The 20,472-nt window shown below is 36.6% G+C and overlaps 1 protein-coding gene across 1 annotated transcript in view; it reads right to left on the reverse strand.

Moving 5' to 3' along the window:
* Positions 1-20,472, reverse strand: part of SMCHD1 (structural maintenance of chromosomes flexible hinge domain containing 1) — a gene marked incomplete at its 5' end in the record, with an annotated part of 127,709 nt that overhangs the window by 99,353 nt on the left and 7,884 nt on the right. The window contains 4 exons of the mRNA XM_082667117.1: positions 12,994-13,124; positions 13,787-13,869; positions 18,291-18,452; positions 19,103-19,162. Coding sequence (XP_082523243.1) covers positions 12,994-13,124; positions 13,787-13,869; positions 18,291-18,452; positions 19,103-19,162 — 436 coding nt within the window. The remainder of the gene's footprint in view (positions 1-12,993; positions 13,125-13,786; positions 13,870-18,290; positions 18,453-19,102; positions 19,163-20,472) is intronic.

The raw sequence follows: 20,472 nt of genomic DNA on the forward strand, positions 1-20,472 counted from the left end.
TTCTGATACAATCTACAACACGGATGAACCCTGAAAACATTACACTAAGTGAAATAAACCAGAAACAAAATGACAAATATTGTATGATTCCTCTTAAATGAAGTACCTAGAATAGGCAAATGCATTGAAACAGAAAGTAGAACTGTGGTTACCAGCAGCTGGAGGTGCGGAGAATACACAGTTATCTTTTAATGGTTACGAAGTTTCAGTTTGGGAAAGACAAAAATCTTTGAAAATACATAATGGTAATTGTTGTAAAACACTATGAATATAATTAATGCTACCAAATTATACACTTTAATTTAATGTTATACTTTTTTTTCACATTTTTAAGAAAATAACTGTTAAAAAGAGAAACTCATAGAAACAGCAGAAAAATGGTTGACAGGGACTGGGGAGTGTGGGAAATAGGTGGAGGTTGGTAAAAGGGTAAAAACTTTCATCAATAAGATGAATAAGGTCTGAGGAGCTAATGTATAACATCATTATATACAGTCAATAACACTATTGTGTAATTTAAATCTGCTAAGAGAGTAGAACTGTGATAAATTAAAGATGTATACTATGCCAGCAAAACAACAGAACAGAGTAGCAGCTAATAAGTCAATGAAGGAAACAGTGGAAGCGTGCACACACACACACACACACACACACACACACACTCAATTTGAAATAAGGCAGCAAAAAGGGAAATGTGGGGAAAAAGGGAAAAATAAACAAGTAACAAAGATGGTAACCAAGCATACTGATAATCACATTAAATGTAATTGGTCTAAACATCCCAATTAAAAGGCAGAGATTGTCAATTTTAATACATAACCAAATGCTGCCTAAAAGAAACACTCTTTAAATATAACGAGACAGTAGGTTAAAAGGTTGGAAAACGAGTTACCATTTCAATACTAATGAAAACAAAGCTGGAGAAGATATATTAATATCGGACCAAGTTAATAAAAGAATATTACCTGGGAATAAAGAAAAATGAAACAAATATGCACGTAAATAAAATAGGCTACCTTTCTCTGCTTGAGTTTTTAAAATTACGTTAGACTGTTGAAATAAAAATAACACGGTCTGATATGGTTCTCAGTATATGTAGAGGTAACACTTAAAACTAAATTATAAATGGGTGAGCGTTAAAATACCTAAATAATTTGGTGAGATTTCTGTAATTCACTTTAATTGCAAAATGTCCATACTAAGAGACTGTAATACAGTATTCCCTGGAGCAGCCATTAAAAAATAAATAAATAAATAAAAGATATACTCGAAAACCACTATAAAGAAAACAGTGTAGTAAAATATGTTCAAGTAAACCGCAAAAAGGCCAGAAAAGACAAATGCAAAACAAAGGGAACAAACAGAAAAGTTAAAACAGGACATATTTGAGTCCTAATGTACCAATAATTAAAAATATGTAAATGTAATAGTACAAATACACTAAATAAAACTAACAGAGTGAATTAAAAACTGACCAAACCAGGGACTTCACTGGTGGTCCAGTGTTTAAGAATCCACCTTCCAATGCAGGGGACGTGGGTTCAATCCCTAGTCAGGGAACTAGGATCCCACGCACCGCAGGGCAACTAAGCCTGCAAGCCACAACTACTGAGCCCATGCGGTCTGGAGCCTGCACGCCACAACTACAGAACCCACGAGCTCTGGAGCCTGCATGCCACAGCTAGAGAGAAACCTGTGCACCACAACTACTGAGCCTGCGTGCCACAACGAAGATCCCGCGTGCCACAACTAAGACCTGACACAGCCAAAAAATAAATAAAAATAATAAATATTCTAAAAAGACTATAGTAAAAAAAAATTTTTTAATAAATTAAAAAATTTTTTAAAATGACCCAACCATATGCTGTCTACAAGAAACTCATTTTAAATATAATGATATAGGTATTTTAAAAGAAAATGGATAAGAAAAGGTATACCATACAAACATAAACAAAAAGAAAGCTGGAGTGGCTACAGTATCAAATAAAATACACTTCAGAGCAAGAAATTATCAGGGACAGAAGCATTATGGGAACTTCCCTGGTGGCGCAGTGGTTAAGAATCTGCCTGCCAATGCAGGGCACACGGGTTTGAGCCCTGGTCTGGGAAGATCCCACGTGCTGCGGAGCAACTATGCCTGTGAGCCACAACTACTGAGCCTGCGTGCTGCAACTACTGAAGCCCACGCACCTAGAGCCTGTGTTCTGCAACAAGAGAAACCACCGCAATGAGAAGCCCACGCACCGCAACTAGAGAAAGCCCGTGCACAGCAACAAAGACCCAACGCAGACAAAAATTAATTAATTAAATTTTTTTAAAAAAGGCATTATGATGAAAGGGTCAGTTCACTGAAAAGTCCTAACAATCTCAATTATGCATACAAAAAGTAACACAAGTTAAAAATACACAGAGCAAAAAATTCAGAGAACTGAAAAGATCAGCAAACCTGCAAATAAGTGGAGCTCTTCAATACTCCTCTCTTCATTACTGCTACACAGAAAATCAGCAAGGATAAGAAAGAACTGAAAAATATTATCAACAGATGGAATCTAATTGAGATTTACAGAACACTCCTCCCAGCAACAGCAAAATACACATTCTTTTCAAGGACACAGAAAATTCACCAAAATATAGATCATATCCTAGGGCATAAAACAAATCTTAACAAATTTAAAAGAACTGAAACCATATAGAGTATGTTCTCTGAATATAATAAAGTCAAACTAGAAATCAACATACAGACAAGAAAATCTATTGGGAACATTTGGAAATTGAACAACACATTCCAATAAAGATCCATGGATCAAAAAGCAAGTTGCAAGGGAAATAAAAGTTACACTGAACTGAATGAAAGTGAAATTACAGCGTATTAAAACTTGTGGGATACAGCAAAAGTAGTCCTGAGAAGAAAATTTATAACACAAAATATTCATCTTAGAAAAGAAGTAAAAAAAAATCTGTAAGATTCCACATCAAGATACTACAAAAAGAGCAAATAAACCCAAAGTAAGAAGGGCATAAATAATAAAGAGCAGAAATCAAAGAATTTGAAAACAGGAAAACAAAATTCATCAAAGCAAGCACTGGTTCTTTACAAACACTACCAACAACTATATGCCAATAAAATTGAAAATTTAATGAAATGGACTAATTCCTACTAAAATGTAACTTACCAAAGCTAAATCATTAAGAAATAGAAAGCCAAAACATTCTTATAACTCTATGAAAAAATCAAAGCAATACTTAAAAATTCCTCCTGCAAAAAACATACCACACCCAAATGGTTTCCCAAGTGAGTTTTATCAAACTTTCATAAGTGGTTAAAGTATAAATTAATACGATCACTTTGGAAAATAATTCGCCATTACCTTGTAAGTTGGAACATTCATTTTTAAATCCTACAAATTCCCTCCTAGGCATATACCTAAAACTTACGTAGATTTGGACCAGGAAACATATATAACATACACACACACCCCATATATAAGATAGTACTGCTAACAATTGCTAAAACTTGGAGGAGAAAGCCAAATGCCCACTGACTGGAGACTGGATAAATACAGTGGGATCCCTTTTTGGTATATACTAAAGATAACATGGTTATGAAAATGAATGTTCTACAGACCCACACAAATATGCAATCTTAGTAACCTAATACTAAATGAAAATGCAAGTCCCTTGTAGATCAAAATATAGTATCATTACATTTTTTCATATTATCAAAAACAAGCAAAATTAGATATATACATTTAAAAAAAGGAAATAGCTAACACATATATATGGAATCTAAAAAAAAAAAATGGTTCTGAAGAACCTAGGGGCAGGACAGGAATAAAGACACAGACGTAGAGAACGGACTTGAGGACACAGGGAGGGGGAAGGGTAAGCTGGGTTGAAATGAGAGAGTGGCATGGACATATATACACTACCAAATGTAAAATAGATAGCTAGTGGGAAGCAGCTGCATAGCACAGGGAGATCAGCTCGATGCTCTGTGACCACCTAGAGGGGTGGGATAGGGAGGGTGGGAGGGAGACACAAGAGGGAGGGGATATAGGGATATATGTATACGTACAGCTGATTCACTTTGTTATACAGCAGAAACTAACACACAATGTAAAGCAATTATACTCTAATAAAGATGTTTAAAAGAAAAAAGTAAACAGAAAAACAATACAAGATACTTGTTAACTTTGGTGGCGGGGATGAGGAGGACACAGATATAAGTTACAGTATATTCTACTTACTGGATTAGGTGGCAAAATTCTGGTTATTCAGCTTATTAAACTTTTCAATAAATAAACTTTAAATGGGCATGTCCTGCATTGATACATTGTCATAAACCAAGAATTAATTAAATTCTATGAACAAAATGTCTATTAAGAAAAATAAAGAGTTAATAGGTTCTAAGACTTTAATTACTATGATAATACTTCTAGGAAATATGCTGAAAATACCCTCCCCTAAATATTCTCCTTAAAACACATATGGGGAAGTATAATAAAAGTTTGGGAGGGCAGAACTCAGAGATAAAACAATATATACATACTTAATCTGATTCAAAACTAAGGAATTCTGTTCACTGATTAGGAATGGACACACTTAATGACCAAGCAGTAAGTTTCCTTTTTCAACCTTTTCCCTAAGTTTCCTTTTCCATTCATGAAAGCCTAACCTAAGCAAAAACCCTAATACAGCAAATAAGGCTGAAAATACTAATTTCCAGTAGGTTTTAGACTTGTGTAAATGAGTCCAGAAAATTCCTATATCCACACTCACGGGCTATATAGATCTCCCTTCATGAAGATAAATATAATCTAAGATCTTAAGAAACAATTTTGCATCACAGAAGGAGTCCTCTGGAGAATTTAGAAAGTCGCCTCCCTCAAAATAAATTTCTATCACAGTCTAAAAAAGTTTCAGAAACTATCTCATTCTTATTCTTCATACAATATAAGAGGACACTATATCTTTGTGAAACAATAGTATTTATTAGAAAAGAGAAGTAAAATCTGCATGAAAATGTATGATAAAAGGTGTAGAAGGTAAGAAAAAGGAATAGGAGAGACGATCAAATTAGTAAAAAGAAACAATGTAAGTGATTGCCAGGAAATATGGTAGAGAGACTATGTATATATATTTAGATCTCACTATCTCCAATCTATCACAGGGGAAAAAAATCAGCCACAATGAAGAAAGTAACAAATGGTCATAGGTAACTAACTGAGCTTCTGGAATACACGTGTCTCATCTCGATACAGATGTGTCTCATCTGTGAGACACAATGGAAATAACCAAATTAAAGTAGGATGCCTAAATCTACATTCTCTAAATTCAAGTAAGTACAAATATCTACTTGAAAGTTCATCTCAATTGCAGACAATTGAGCTTTTCCTTTAGGAAAATTAGGGAAAATCCTGTTGGGAGTCCATTTCTACAGCCTAAAAGTGGCATGGGAAATGGGCCATGTGGCATGCTATTTTTATTTTCCCAAAAACGGCTGACTGAGTTGAGAGCTTTTTAATTGCTGAGCAAGTTTAAAGTGCAGAAAGTAGCACTGATCCAACACACATCTGAATTATGGCCACCCCGCTGACCTAACTGATGTCACCCTTCTTTCTTCCACAAAATAATTAAATGAACACATAGTATTACAACAAGGTTCTAGGTATCTAATTTAACTTATGATTGTAACAGTGCCTCAGTCATGAGCAAATTTCCTAGGTCCAGGTAATGTTCTTTACCTTAGGGGTTTGGATTAGACCAGTGTATGCACTTGTCAAAAATCAGTTAACTGAGTGATCACTTCCAGAAGAACCTATGAAAATCCACTCGTTGATAAACACAAAAACAACACCCGAACAAATTGTCAAATTCAACTTTTTCAGAACTGCAAAAATTAACTTAAGTCTTGCAACAATCCAAGGAGTGTTTATTTAAGACACATTGATGAGTTTTGGTTAAAAACTGCAAGCTGCTACTTTTTAACATACCCTCTCCCATTCCCCTCTCACCAGGTCCACAGAAGCCTTGAAAACCAACAGCCCTGCAATCATGTTGAAAACAGCTTAGGAGTCACTGGAATGTGTTTGGAGTTCCCCAAAAGCTCCTTCCCCATAGAATTGCCATTATTGGATCTGACAGTTCCATAGAAACTTCCACTTGCAGGGTTTGTCTTTATTTGACCTAACTCAGAACTTGCTCACTGTGAAAAGCATTTTCCTTGGGTCATTTGTCAAAAACAATCAGTGGCAGATGTTTACCATCAAAGCTGACTAAGGCAATGAAAACAGTTTGGAGAAAACAAGAATCTGGGCAAAAGCTTAGAAGAAAAAGCTGGGGAATAAAAGGTCCATAGTGGGTTTTTTTTTTTTTTTTTTTTTTGCGGTACGCGGGCCCCCCACTGTTGTGGCCTCTCCCGCTGCGGAGCAGAGGCTTCGGATGCGCAGGCTCAGCAGCCATGGCTCACGAGCCCAGCCGCTCCGCGGCATGTGGGATCTTCTCGGACCGGAGCACAAACCCGTGTCCCCTGAATCGGCAGGCGGGCTCTCAACCACTGCGTCACCAGGGAAGCCCCACAGTGGTTTTTAAAAGCTCCAACACAGTGATGAGTATCAAGGTCACACTCATGTGCAGGATTGTATACATACTCAAGAAAGAACTGAGAAGGCTCTAATCTCTTATTTCTGGTTGACTTTGAGGTTTGGTGCAACCAAGAGTTAAAGGCTAAGGCAGAGCTGTAAACTTCCTGCTGGAACAATAAAAACAGCCCAGTATGCACACAGAACCCCTTGGCAAGAGCTGTAACACTTAGTGGTGCCAGACATTCAAGGAAATGTCTGATCAGTTGACCACCAAATTAACTGAGCAGAGACTTAAGGGGCAACACAAGATAAAGAATACAGGTTTTACAGAATTAGTTTAGGGAAGTCACTACACAAACAACAAAAAGACAAAAGCAACAGTAAGCCCTGGGGAGAGAGATAAATCTGATTTCCAGATTTGCCACACTATATAATTTAAAATGTCCTATTCTAGGGACTTCCCTGGTGGTCCAGTGGTTAAGATTCTGCGCTTCCAATGCAAGGGGCACGGGTTTGATCCCACCTGCCAGGCGTGGACAAAAAATAAATAAATAAAATAAAATGTCCTGCTCTAAACAAAAAAACTATGTGCCACACCAAGAAATATTAAAGTCTGGCCTACACATAGGGAAAATAGCACTCAATAGAAACTGTCCCAGAGAAAGCCCAGGGATTAATTAGACTTACCAGACAAAGACTTCAGTCAGCTTTTTTATAACAAATGCTGGAGAGGGTGTGGAGGAAAGGGAACCCTCCTATACTGTTGATGGGAATGTAAATTGATACAGCCACTATGGAAAACAGTATGGAGGTTCCTCAAAAAACGAAAACTAGAGTTGCCATACGATCCAGCCATCCCACTCCTGGGCACATATCTGGATAAAAATATAATTCAAAAAGATACATGCAACCCTATGTTCACAGCAGCACTACTCACAATAGCCAAGAAGTGGAAACAACCTAAATGTCCATCAACAGATGAATAGATAAAGAAGATGTATACACACACGCGCGCGTGCACGCGAGCGCAATGGAATACTACTCAGCCATAAAAAGGAATGAAATAATGCCATTTGCAGAAACGTGGATGGAACTAGAGATTATCATACTAATTGAAGTCAGAAAGAGACAATTACCATATGATATCACTTATATGTGGAATCTAAAATATAACACAAATGAACTCATCAACAAAACAGAAACAGACTCACAGACATAGAGAACAGACTTGTGATTGCCAAGGGTGGGGATGGGAGAGGGATGGAGTGAGAGTATGGGATTAGCAGGTGCAAACTATTATATATACGACAGATAAACAACAAGGTCCTACATTATAGCACAGGGAGCTATATTCGATATTTTGTGATAAACCATAATGGAAAAGAATTTTTTAAAAAAGGAATGTTATATATATGTATAACTGAATCACTTTGCTATGCAGCAGAAATTAACACATTATAAATCAATATTTCAATTAAAATTTTTTAAAATAAATCAGCTATTTTAAATACATTCAGTGAACTAATAGAAATTATGTCTAATGAAGTAAAGGAAAGTATGAGAACAGTATTTTACCAAACAGAGAATATCAGTAGAAACAGAAACTACAAAGAACCAAACAAATTCTGGAATTGAAAAAAAAAACAACTGAAATGAAAAATTCAGTTAGGTGGCTCATGAGCAGATATGAATTGGCAGAAGAAACAACCAGTGAACTTTAAGGCAGGTTGATTGACATTATTCAGTCTGAGAAACAAACTGAAGAAAAAACCCCATCAATGGAGGGGATAAAGATGAGCCACAGAAGGACAGGAGAGGAAGACTATTTGAATAATGGCCAAAAACTTCCCAAATTTGATGAAAACATTAATCTAGACATCCAAGAAGCTCAACAAACACCAAATAGTATGAACTCAAAAACTAGACATGCCACAAACCATTAAAAGCCAGAGAAAAAAGAGAATCTTGAAAGCAGAAAGAGAGAAGTGACTAGTCACATACAAGGGATACTCAAGATTAACAGGTGATTCCTCATCAGAAACTATGGAGTCAGAAGACAGTAGACTAATGTATTCAAAGTGCTGATAGAAAAAGACTGTCAACCAAGAATTCTTCATTCAGCACAAGTAGCTTTCAAAAGGGGGCACAGGTTCAATCCCTGGTCAGGGAACTAAGATCCCATATGCCGTGTGGCGTGGCCAAAAAACAAACAAAAACAAAATAATAGGGGCTTCCCTGGTGGCGCAGTGGTTGAGAGTCTGCCTGTCGATGCAGGGGACACGGGTTCGTGTCCTGGTCCAGGAATATCCCACATGCCGCAGAGCGGCTGGGCCCGTGAGCCATGGCCGCTGGGCCTGCGCGTCCGGAGCCTGTGCTCCGCAACAGGAGAGGCCACAACAGTGAGAGGCCCACATACCACAAAAAAAAAAAAAAAAAAAAGTAAAGGAAAGAGATTAAGACATTCACAGATGAACAAAACCTGAGGGAATCTGTCATCAGCAGATCTGCCGCAAAGTAGCTACTGAAGAAGAGTCCCTTGGACTAAACTGAAGAGACACTAGAAAGTAACTTGAATACAAGAAAAAATAAAGAGCAAAGCAGAGATAACTACATAAATAGAAAAAGACAGTATAAGTGTATTTTTTACTACTCTTCTCCTGATTTAAAAGAAAGGTGTATAGGGCTTCCCTGGTGGCGAAGTGGTTGAGAGTCCGCCTGCCAATGCAGGGGACACGGGTTCGTGCCCCGGTCCAGGAAGATCCCAGATGCCGCGGAGCGGCTGGGCCCGTGAGCCATGGCCGCTGAGCCTGCACGTCCGGAGCCTGTGCTCCGCAACGGGAGAGGCCACAACACTGAGAGGCCCGCGTACTGAAAAAAAAAAAAAAAAAAAGAAAGGTGTATAAAGCACTAACTATAAAACTGTGTTGACAGGGTTATAATGTATAATGATGTCCTTTATGTGAAAATAATAATACAGAGCAGTGGGAGGGGAATGGAGCTATACAGGAGCAAAGTTTGTGTGCATTATTGACATTAAATTGGTGTTAATCCAAAGTGGACTGTTATGTATTAAAATGTTAATTGTAATCCCTAAAAAAACAACTGAAGAAGTAGATTAACAACTATTCAAAGTATATTAGCGACTGCAACGAGAGACAAGATTGACTACAAGTGGTTACAGGGTTTCTTCTAGTGATGAAAATGTTCTGGAATTACTGGTGATGGCTGCACAACTTTGTGACTATATGAGTTATATTACCATAAAAAAAATTTAATGAAGATATACTTAAGACAGATGTGAGCCTTTCAATGTAAATTTTACCTCAAAAAAACCCCCTGAATTCTACATAATGATACCAATACTTAAAGCAGCAGGAGAAAGTTTACTGATATCTGTAATTTATTTTGAACTGAATCAAAAAATGAGATGACCTCAAGGTTAGTCGGATAAAAAGATACGTGGTAACGCAACTGTCAGTGGTAGAAACTTAGTATGAGTATCTTGGGTACTGACTGTAGAATGTCAACTTCTCTGTATATTTGAAAATATTCATAAAATTTTGAGGAAAAGAATAGTGTTCAGTAAACATTCAGATCCACCTTGTGGACTGTTCTACAACTAGCCTGAACTCTACCAAAAAAAAATGACAATTTCATGAAAGACACAAATGTAGGGAATTATAGAATAAAGGAGAAAAGAAAGACATGACAAAGGGGAAAAATCTGAATATGGACATTAGATATTTTGAATCACTGAGAAATGTCTTGGGTACAAAGGTATTATGGCTATTTATGACAACACTGCTGTGAAGGAAATAGATGCTACAGTATTAAGCAGTGAAATACCATAAAGTTTGCAACTTGCCTTCAAATGATTTAGGGAGAGAAAGTGTGTGTGCTGTGTGTGCACGCATGTGCACACCCACACATACATAAACAGATAGACAGAAGATAACAAATGTGGCAAAATGTTAACATAAATCTAGGTGAAGGATATATGAGTGCTAATACTGCTCTTTCAACTTATTTGCTGGCTTTTTATTTGACGTTTTTTCAACTTATTTGTTGGTTTATTTGAAATTTTCAAAATAAAAAAGTGGAGGGAAAGGTAGTACCAAGGTGGGTGAGAGTTAGAAAGAATATTGCCAAATTAGAATTCTCACCTCATCTCCCTCTACCCTCCCCTTCATATGCACTTAACAACACTGGTCTCCTCTCCGTCTCTCAAACGAAACAAGCTGATCACAGTTTCAGGGTCTTTGCATGTGCTGATGTTCCTTCTACTTGGAATACTCTTCGCCCAGATTTTCGCTTGGGTGTTTTTTTCTAATCATTCAAGCCTCAACTCAAATGTAACCTCAAAGAGGCTGCCCTCTTTTCTAGTCATCTTACCTAAAAGAGATGGCCATCAGGTTCTAACATATTACTCAATATTTTCTTAACAATCAGTAACTGAAGTGCTTATACATTTTTTGGTTTACTTTTGGCTTTTCCTCTACTACAACATAAGCTACAGTCAAGATAGTCAGCTTTTTTGTATTTGTAGGCTGTCCTTCCTTTTCTTCCACCGCCTGTCTCCTATGATACCCATCCTTATATCCAATAAAAAACTAAACTGGAAGCAGTAAAACAAATGATAATTTTTTCTATAGGAGTAGAAGCTAGAGGAGTGAGGGGGGTACAACTGATGCTAACAGAAACTGGAGTGGGTTAAGGGACTGATACTGGACTCAAAGACAGTATGAGTACATAACAGCTATAACAACAACTGACTGTTTACTGATACAACACCTATAAAAAGCTAGGACCTATAAAAAGCAGAACATGCAACAGGTAGATTTCTACCAAAAATTAAAATTTCCCTAACATCTGAATTAAGTTTAAAAGTCTGTGTTGTGCTAAAATCTAGAGAAATCTTAATAAACTGTAGGCTCTACTTCTTTCTACTCTTCCACTTGATTTAACTAACATTTTTCTGACCTTTTTGCCCCAATCTACCATCTGTTCTCCTTTCATTTCTACCTAATATTTCTATCTTATGCTAAATTCTATCTTTAGACTATGAAAGATGTGATCTTTGCCTTCTTTATGGCTATTTTATAAATCCTTGAAGTGGCACATATTCAAGAAAATAGTGAAAAAGAATAGTTGCAGAAAAATCTGAAGCCACGAATGAGAAGTAATAACTAAAATGATAGCTTGTATTTATTGACTGCTTATCACTTGCCAGGCTCTAAGGATTTTACAGGTACTAATAACTCACTTGGTTTTCACAAAACCTTATGAGGTATTATCCCCATTTTACAGACATGTAACCTGAGATAAAGAGAAGTAAACTACTTTGACCAGTGTCATACAACTAGTAAGGCTAGAATTCAAATGAGACCAAATGATTCCACAGCCCTTGTTCTTCACTTATTGCTGCCTCTCATCATGGCATTGTAAGTCTTTACAATTTTGATGAAAATTCTGAGAGTGCTGAAATTTCAGAAGTGAGAAGGCAAATGTGTTAACTATATTAATTTTACACATTATTGAGACTGGTCCTTAAATTTGGGTGACTTTCCTTGACACAGCAGAGAGAAAAACAGGACACGAACAAATACTAGCTACTTAATAAGAACACCAACTGATTCTTCCCTAATGTGTTTCCCGAAGAACACAACATAGCTGCCATAACTATCGTATTTAGAGCCACGAGGTTGGATGGAATCACCAAGTGAGGAATTACGAGAAGATAAGGGACCAAGGACTAAGTCCTGAGGCACTGAAACATTAAGAAGATGGGGAGACTTCCCTGGTGGAACAGTGGTTAAGAATCCGCCTGCCAATGCAGCGGACATGGGTTAGAGCCCTAATCCAGGAAGATCCCACATGCCACGGAGCAACTAAGCCTGTGTGCCATAACTACTGGGCCTGCACTCTAGAGCCCACAAGCCACAACTACTGAGTCCATGTGCCACAACTACTGAGCCCGCGTGCCACAACTACTGAAGCCCATGCGCCTAGAGCCCATGCTCCACAACAAAGCCAAGCCACCACAATGAGAAGCCCGCACATCTCAACAAAGAGTAGCTCCCGCTCGCCGCAACTAGAGAAAGCCTGCATGCAGCAACGAAGACCCAGTGCAGTCATAAATAAATAAATAAATAAATAAAATTAAAAAAAAAAAATTCCTATATACCTCAGGAAATGCAAAAAGAATCATTCAATGGAAGGGTGCAATGTGATTTATGCAGTTTTGACTATTTCTAAGTATTGTTCATAAAAACTTTATTATAAAAATCTAAATAAATATGCTGATAACATCAAAACCGCCAATGTATCATGTATAACTAAAGAAATATGAGTTCTTATCCTCATTAAAATACCCAGCTGCCCATAAAAAAAGTGAGTAAGGTTTTCTAACCTTTCAAAGTCACCTTGCCTTGTAAATTTTGACAACCTATACACGGCCCAGTTGTTAAGCTGTTTAGAGGTCATTCCTCTTCCATTATCTATCACTGCAACGGCAGGTTTTCCTTGTGTTTCATCAAAATGCTATGAAATAAAATAAGTTCAAAAAGATAGGAAAAGTCAAATCAATATTAAAAACAAGAAAGGTTAATATAAAAAAAGTGATTCATTGGGCTCACTCATACATTGCTGGAGGAAGTATATATTAATACAACTTTCTGAAAGGCACTTCAGCGGTATGAATCAAAGGCCTTAGAATTCTTCATGTCCTTTAACCCAGAAATTCCATTTCTCAGAATTTAGCTTGAGAAACTAATCAGAGATATGTACAAAAATCTGTAAGGATACTCATCACGCCAGCACTGCTTACAATGGCAAAAATATAGGAAAAAAAATCTAAAAGTTCAACAACAGTAGACTGATTACATTATTTATATTATAGTCAATAAACCAAACTGCAGCAGTGGTATATTATATTGCAGAATATTCATGATATGGCTGTGTTTACAATGTACTATTAAGGGAAAATAAAAGATCACAAATAACAAAATGTACACTATGATCACACATACATGTATACATATATGCATAGAAAAAGGGCACGTGAAAAAATTTTAATGACTGAAGAGACATCAGATAATTATTTCTACTTTTAGTTTATCTTTCTTTCCTAATTTTTCTCCAATGAACCTGTAGTACTTCTATAAAAGGACAAGTTAAATTGCTTTAGAGTATTATTTCCTTACCAATTTGATCTGTATTCTTCTAACACCAGTGTTACGAGACGTGGCAGACAATGAATTATCAATTAATTCTGCAAGAGCAAATGCTGGAAGAGAATGAGAAACGTTATTGCTTAAGTTTTCCCTCCTAAATACTTCATATAAAAGTTCAAAGTAGAAGAAACTCTGAAGTACCTTAAGCCATCACTTTTATTTTCCAAAGAGCTAGAATTAAAGTATTATCCTGATCCTAATGACACAAACATAATAAAGGCATCACCAATCACCACCAGCATAAAAAAGCAGTCACCAACCCGTACTTGCATGGCACTACACATCATGAGTCAGCCAGCCATGATTCCTGGCTTCAAGGAGTTTATAATCTAAAGACAGACATACACACATAAGAGACAAACAGAAGACCATAACCATAAAATCAAATAGTAGTCTGTGGTATGTAATTACATCATGCACAAGTCAAACGTAAGCACATTTTGAGATATAAGGACAACTATAAAGCAACTATAAAAGTGTCTATTGAGAGCTAATTTAAATACAGATATCTCACAACAGCAACTTGTGAAATGGCAGAATGTATCTGCTTAACTGACACAAAACTGCTCTTAATTTCCTACTACAAAATCAGCCTGACCTTCAGTTTATCACTGGCTCGGCATCGTTCCTAACATTCTCCTTTCTCCAGGGTCAGTACCCAAACTATTCCTCACTTTTATTCCCTTAATTAAAAGGGGGAACATAATAAATTAATGTCTCTTCCCCTGAGGCGTAACCCAACTTAAGCGTAATTAACCCACAGAGTAGCACTCCAGCAAGCACTTCCACACCCTCAACACTCAGGGGATGTCTATGTTTATAAGCTAGTTAGAAAGAAGTTACCACAAATCAGATATGTATAAAGACCTGGTGAAGGGTATTAACTAGGAAATGGAGAAGTAGGGACACTGTAGGAAATGCGAGGAAAAAGAGTTAAGAGAAACCTCAAAGAAAGAAATGAGTAGAATTTAGTATATGATTAGATATAAAGGGAGAAAGAAAAAGAAATCCAAGGTGGTTTTGAGTACTTGCTCTAGAAGACTGAATAAATGGTCATATTTTCCATAAAATTTGGAAGGAGAAAAATTTAGAAGGGAGGAAAGAAAAATTCAGTTTTAGATGCGATGCCCTATCACTATATCAAGCTCAGTGAGTAGAGGTGTTCCACAGAGCTGGAACAGACTATGCTTAATAGAGAGAGTAAAGACAGCCAGAGATAAATGCTTCATTGACACAGAATAGTTTAGGCTTGGGTAAGTTCACTTCAAGTATAAAAAGATCAACATGACTTAAAGAATTATCCACCATACAGTCAACAATAACCAGAAGTAGCATCAAAGGCACAGGAAACAGAGGCAGGGAAAGACCCAGGAATTTAATGTGAAGTTACAGAAATCAAAGCAGGAGTTTAAACAGTGATATTCTCTGCCTATTCATATAATGACAGTAGGAATGAAAACCCATATAACCAATCTGGAAGGTAATTAATCTATATCAAAAGTCTTAAAAATGAATGTATCTACTGACTCCCTGATTATACATTTAAAAACTTATCCCCAGAGAAAGAATTAAAGATTCATTCAATATGCAGATACTTAAACCCTTTCACCTAGATTTACATGTTGTTAACATTTTGCCACATGGCTCCTATGCATTTTTTAATTTAATTTTTATTTTATATTAAAGTATAGTTGATTTACAATGGTGTGTTAGTTTCAGGTATATAGCAAAGTGATTCAGTTATACATATATATAAATATATATATTCTTTTTTTACATTCTTTTCCATTATAGGTCTGTGCTATATAGTACGTCCTTGTTGATTATCTATTTTATATATAGTAGGGTGTGTATTTTAATCCCAAACTTATAATTTACCCCCCACCAAATGCATTTTTTTTTTTTTCGGTATGCGGGCCTCTCACTGTTGTGGCCTCTCCCATTGCAGAGCACAGGATCCGGATGCGCAGGCTCAGAAGCCACGGCTCACGGGCCCAGCCGCTCCGCGGCATGTGGGATCCTCCCGGACCGGGGCACGAACCCCTGTCCCCTGCATTGGCGGGTGGACTCTCAACCACTGCGCCACCAGGGAGGCCCCCGCAAATGCATTTTTGACTTAGAATATTTCCAACTTACATGGGTTTATCTGGTATAGAGGCATAAAGGAAACATAGTTTGCAATTTTAAATAGGGTGAACAAGATAAGTTTTGTTGAGAAGGTAATAGAAAAACAAGACTTGAATGAGGTGAGGGACTGAGACAGGGGCTATCCAGGCAGAGGGTCCTAAGCTGAGAATAAAGCTGGCAGTGAAGAGGAATGAACAACAAGAAGAGTTGTGGAAACAGAGTCAGAGAGATACAAAGCACAGCTTCTAAGACCATGCATGTAATTGTAAAGACGTCGGCGTTTACCCTTAGTGAAACAATCTGACTTCTCAAACCTTACGTGTACAGGCATGAAAAGAGAGAGACGAGGCCACTGTATAATCTCGGTAATCTATGATGGTGTCTCAGACCTAGTGTTACCAACAGAAGTAAAGAGAAATGCTCATTTTAAGATAAACACTGATGATAGTGCCAAAAGGATTTTCTGAAAGATTGAATGAGACAAAGAATCAAGTGGATTTTTGGTTTAAGCAACTAAAAAGAACCAAAATTAATTTGGATGGAAAACTATGTGTAGTATATTCCCATCTTAGATATCCTAGTAGAGATGCCACATGGGCAAGTGGATAGACAAAACGGATTCAGGAGGTAAGTCTGGCATTATTTTCAATATTTAACTAAAAATGACCATTTCTCACTACCTCCATTTGGGAGTCACTTCCATAACTATGGTATTTAGAGCCATGAGATTGGATGGAATCACCAGTTGAGGAATTAGGAGAAGATAAGGGACCAAAGACTAAGCCCTGAAGCACTGACACATTAAGAAGATGGGGGGACTTCCTTGGTGGCGCAGTGGTTAAGAATCCATCTGCCAATGCAGGGGACATACTTCCCTTGTCTGGGAAGATCCCACATGCCGCGGAGCAACTAAGCCCGTGCGCCACAACTACTGAGCCTGTGCTCTAGAGCCCGCGAGCCACAACTGCTGAAGCCTGCATGCCTAGAGCCTGTGCTCCGCAACGAAGAGTAGCCCCTGATCGCCGCAACTAGAGAAAGCCCACGCGCAGCAACGAAGACCCAACGCAGCCAAAAATAATAAATAAATAAAATAAATAAATTTATTAAAAAAAAAGAATTAGTCACAAGAACATTCAGTCATTTGTAACAATTAAAAAAAAGACTGAAATAACCTGAATGTCTAATAACAACAGTACACTGTTCAAATAAATTACGTTATCTAAATACTGTGTAACCCCTAAAACAAATATACATTGACATGCATATTAAAGATGTTCATTACATTTTAAATAAAAAGGTAGGTTAAAAAAGTATGCATTGGGAATTCCCTGGTGGTCCAGTGGTTAGGACTCTGTGCTTTCACTGCTGAGGGCCCGAGTTCAATCCACGGTCAGGGAACTAAGATCTCACAAGCCATGCAGCGTGGCCAAAAAAAAAAAAAAAGGATGCATCATACAAAACCATTAAAAAAGAAAAAAAAAAAATCAAACAATATAAAGAGGTCTGAAATGATAAACACCGAAGTGTTGGTGGTAGTTACAACTGGGTGGTAGAGATAGGGATGTTCTTTATGCTCTTTTTGCTTATCTATGTTTTCTAATTTTCTACCAACTCTAATGCATATACAATGAAAAAAAATTTTAATAAGAAAGTTTATAGGGAGTTCCCTGGTGGCCTAGTGGCTAGGATTCCTGGCTTTCACTGCCAAGGCCCAGGTTCAATTCCTGGTTCCTGGTTGGGGAACTGAGATCCCACAAGCCACAGCACAGCCAAAAAAGAAGAAAAAGAAAGTTTATAATGAACATCTAAATAGTATTAAACACTTTGGCAGGGTCCAGACAGAAAAGATTCTCTAAATCAACTAGCAAACAATCCAAAGGAAGGATAAAAACTGGCAAGTAGTAAAGGTGGAAGGAAATGATAAAGAAATGATAAAGAACACAAACCACTTACTTGTGCTGTTCAGCTATAAAAAATGTGCAAGATAAAACAAATATTTTCTCAACTGGGAGAGGTGTACATGAGGCCAGGAAGAATAAATCAGGAAAGGAGAGTGTACAGGAGATAGATGTGTAAGTACAAGACCTCTCATGAGTCGAAAAGGAATGAATTCTCATTCTACATTAGTTTTCAAGGAGAGGTATCTTTATTCTGAAGTAAGATGACTTAGGTAGAAAAAGAAATACACTGTGATGAAGAGACGAAGTAAGGACACTCACAAAAACTGATCACAGTCTGTGAATAAAGTAGAATGAGAGATCTTTTTTAAAGTGAAGGACTAAGACGTGTGATCAGGGGATAAAGGTGAGTGACAGTTTATCAAAATTAGTATAAATGGAATACTTACGTAAAGGATTTTGTCCTTCACTTGCATAATATTCATACATGCCACTTTTAACCAATGTGTCATAGTGAGGTAGGAAGTCAATTCGTTCTTTTGTAGCTGTTAGTAGTAACTGACTGACTGACTGTAGCAGGTACAGAGTGACTCCATCTTTAACAGTTTCATCTGTAATCAAGAGGTAACATCTTAAGTGCTAAGCTAGCATCCGAAACACAATGAATTTATAATTTTAAATATACAAACTGTATCTATGAAATGACTTTAAAAATTGTACAGGCAAATCCCCAAACAATGGATCCATCTATAAATTCAGTTGTGTTGTGTTTTGTTAAGAATATCAATGGAATAGGTTCAAATACTTCCACTCATCTGAAACACTCAATTCTTAAGTTGTCACAGAAAATCAGATGAGGAACTATATTAAAGTGGTATCAATATGAATGGAGAAGAATGATTAAATCCAAAAAGGAATCAGGCATGAAAAATTGGCAAGTCTTAGAACATAACTGGGTAAAAAAAGAAATGGAAGAATCCAAGTTGGTCAGAAGAATTAGCTTCTTAAGGGCCCAAGTAGAAGATCTGTGCTAGGTGTTGTGCTGAGCAAGGTCTCATCTTCTGTAGCCATAAATGATATCAACTCTTTTCCTATAATCTTGCTTGTGACCTCTGCACAAACTGGATGCATATAGCTAGTTTCCTTCCCCATCCTCAAAACATCACAGTTTTTTGATGCTTATCTATCTCATAAAATAGTCATTGCTCTATGATATACCAGAACATATTAAATATAAAAGCATAAACATAACATTGCTTACCAAAATTATCACAGGTAATTTCTTTCCTACTTGTTGTTGTAATAACAAATTTTTCTTCAGCTGAAATGCCAAGTGTCTATCCAAAATAACAGAATAAAATCAATTATTATATAAAGGAAATAAATACACTATTCAAGTTTACAAAAATATGAAAATATTAATAAGGATATTATAATCTTCTAACAGTGTTACATTTATTTGAGAAATATGTCTTAATGTTCTAAAATTTTGCCTTTGCATAATTAACCACAAATCTATCTACAAATTACCTAGATTTTTCTGCTATTATATGTCACCTAGGAACACAAGTGATTAATTGAACATTTTGAAAGGGTTTAACATCAGCAGGGCTCTCTTAGAGAGATATATATATTTTATGTCAATATATAAGTAAACTTATTTGGAGCAAAGTAAACATATAATTTTATGTCAATATATAAGTAAACTTATTTGGAGCAAAGTATTAACATAACACTTATGTTCATATATATTAAATATTTAAATATGCAAAAACAAAAGTACTAGAAGAAAACAGAGGTTAATATTTTATAACACTGAGGTAAGTATAGCCACACTATGCAGGGTATCTGCATAAAGAATCTTTATATCTATTATAACCCCCTCCAAAAGTATAACTTAAAAAAATTAAGGCAACATAAATTATGGGGGGAAACTACAACAGGAAACAAAGTGTTAGCATCCTTACTTCTGTTTCAGGTAATGATGAACTAGTTAATCTAGACCAACCTTACACAGAAGATTATTAAAAAAATCTAGACTAATGATATTCAAGTCTTCAATACTGATACTAAAAACCCTACTGGTCACTACTGAAACTAACTGAGGCACTAACTCCTTACTCTGAACACTGACAAATTAAAGGCAAAGAACAAAGCATTTATCCTGTTTTCTTGTACCAATTAGATTTCAGGGTAACCATATATCTCTAATTGATGAGGCAAAGTTGTTCTTTTGCCTCATCGATTAGAGAGGCAAAGAATTCCTGCTAATAAATACAGGAGGAATGGCACTCAGAATAGCACCATCAATGAATGAACCTTAAATTAAAACTTGTTTATGGAGGAATCCTGCTGAAACCACCTGAATCCCACTAATTCAATCTTAGCATTTCTAAGAGTGGGTAAAATAGCCTTACATTATGTGCCTCCTGATATGATGTAATACGAAGTACCAGCACCACCTATGAAGTATTTTTTGCTTCCCTACCCCAAAGAAGCTGAACCTAAATCTTAATTATAAGCCTTTAAAAATAACTTCTAGTTTATAGGATATGTTGAGTTAGAACAAGCTAAATTACACCATAAAGGAGCACAGACAAATCCAGAATGTGGAATATGAGAGACAAACCA

The sequence above is a fragment of the Grampus griseus genome (assembly GCF_964374135.1).
Source record: "Grampus griseus genome assembly, chromosome: 12".
NCBI lineage: Eukaryota > Metazoa > Chordata > Mammalia > Artiodactyla > Delphinidae > Grampus > Grampus griseus.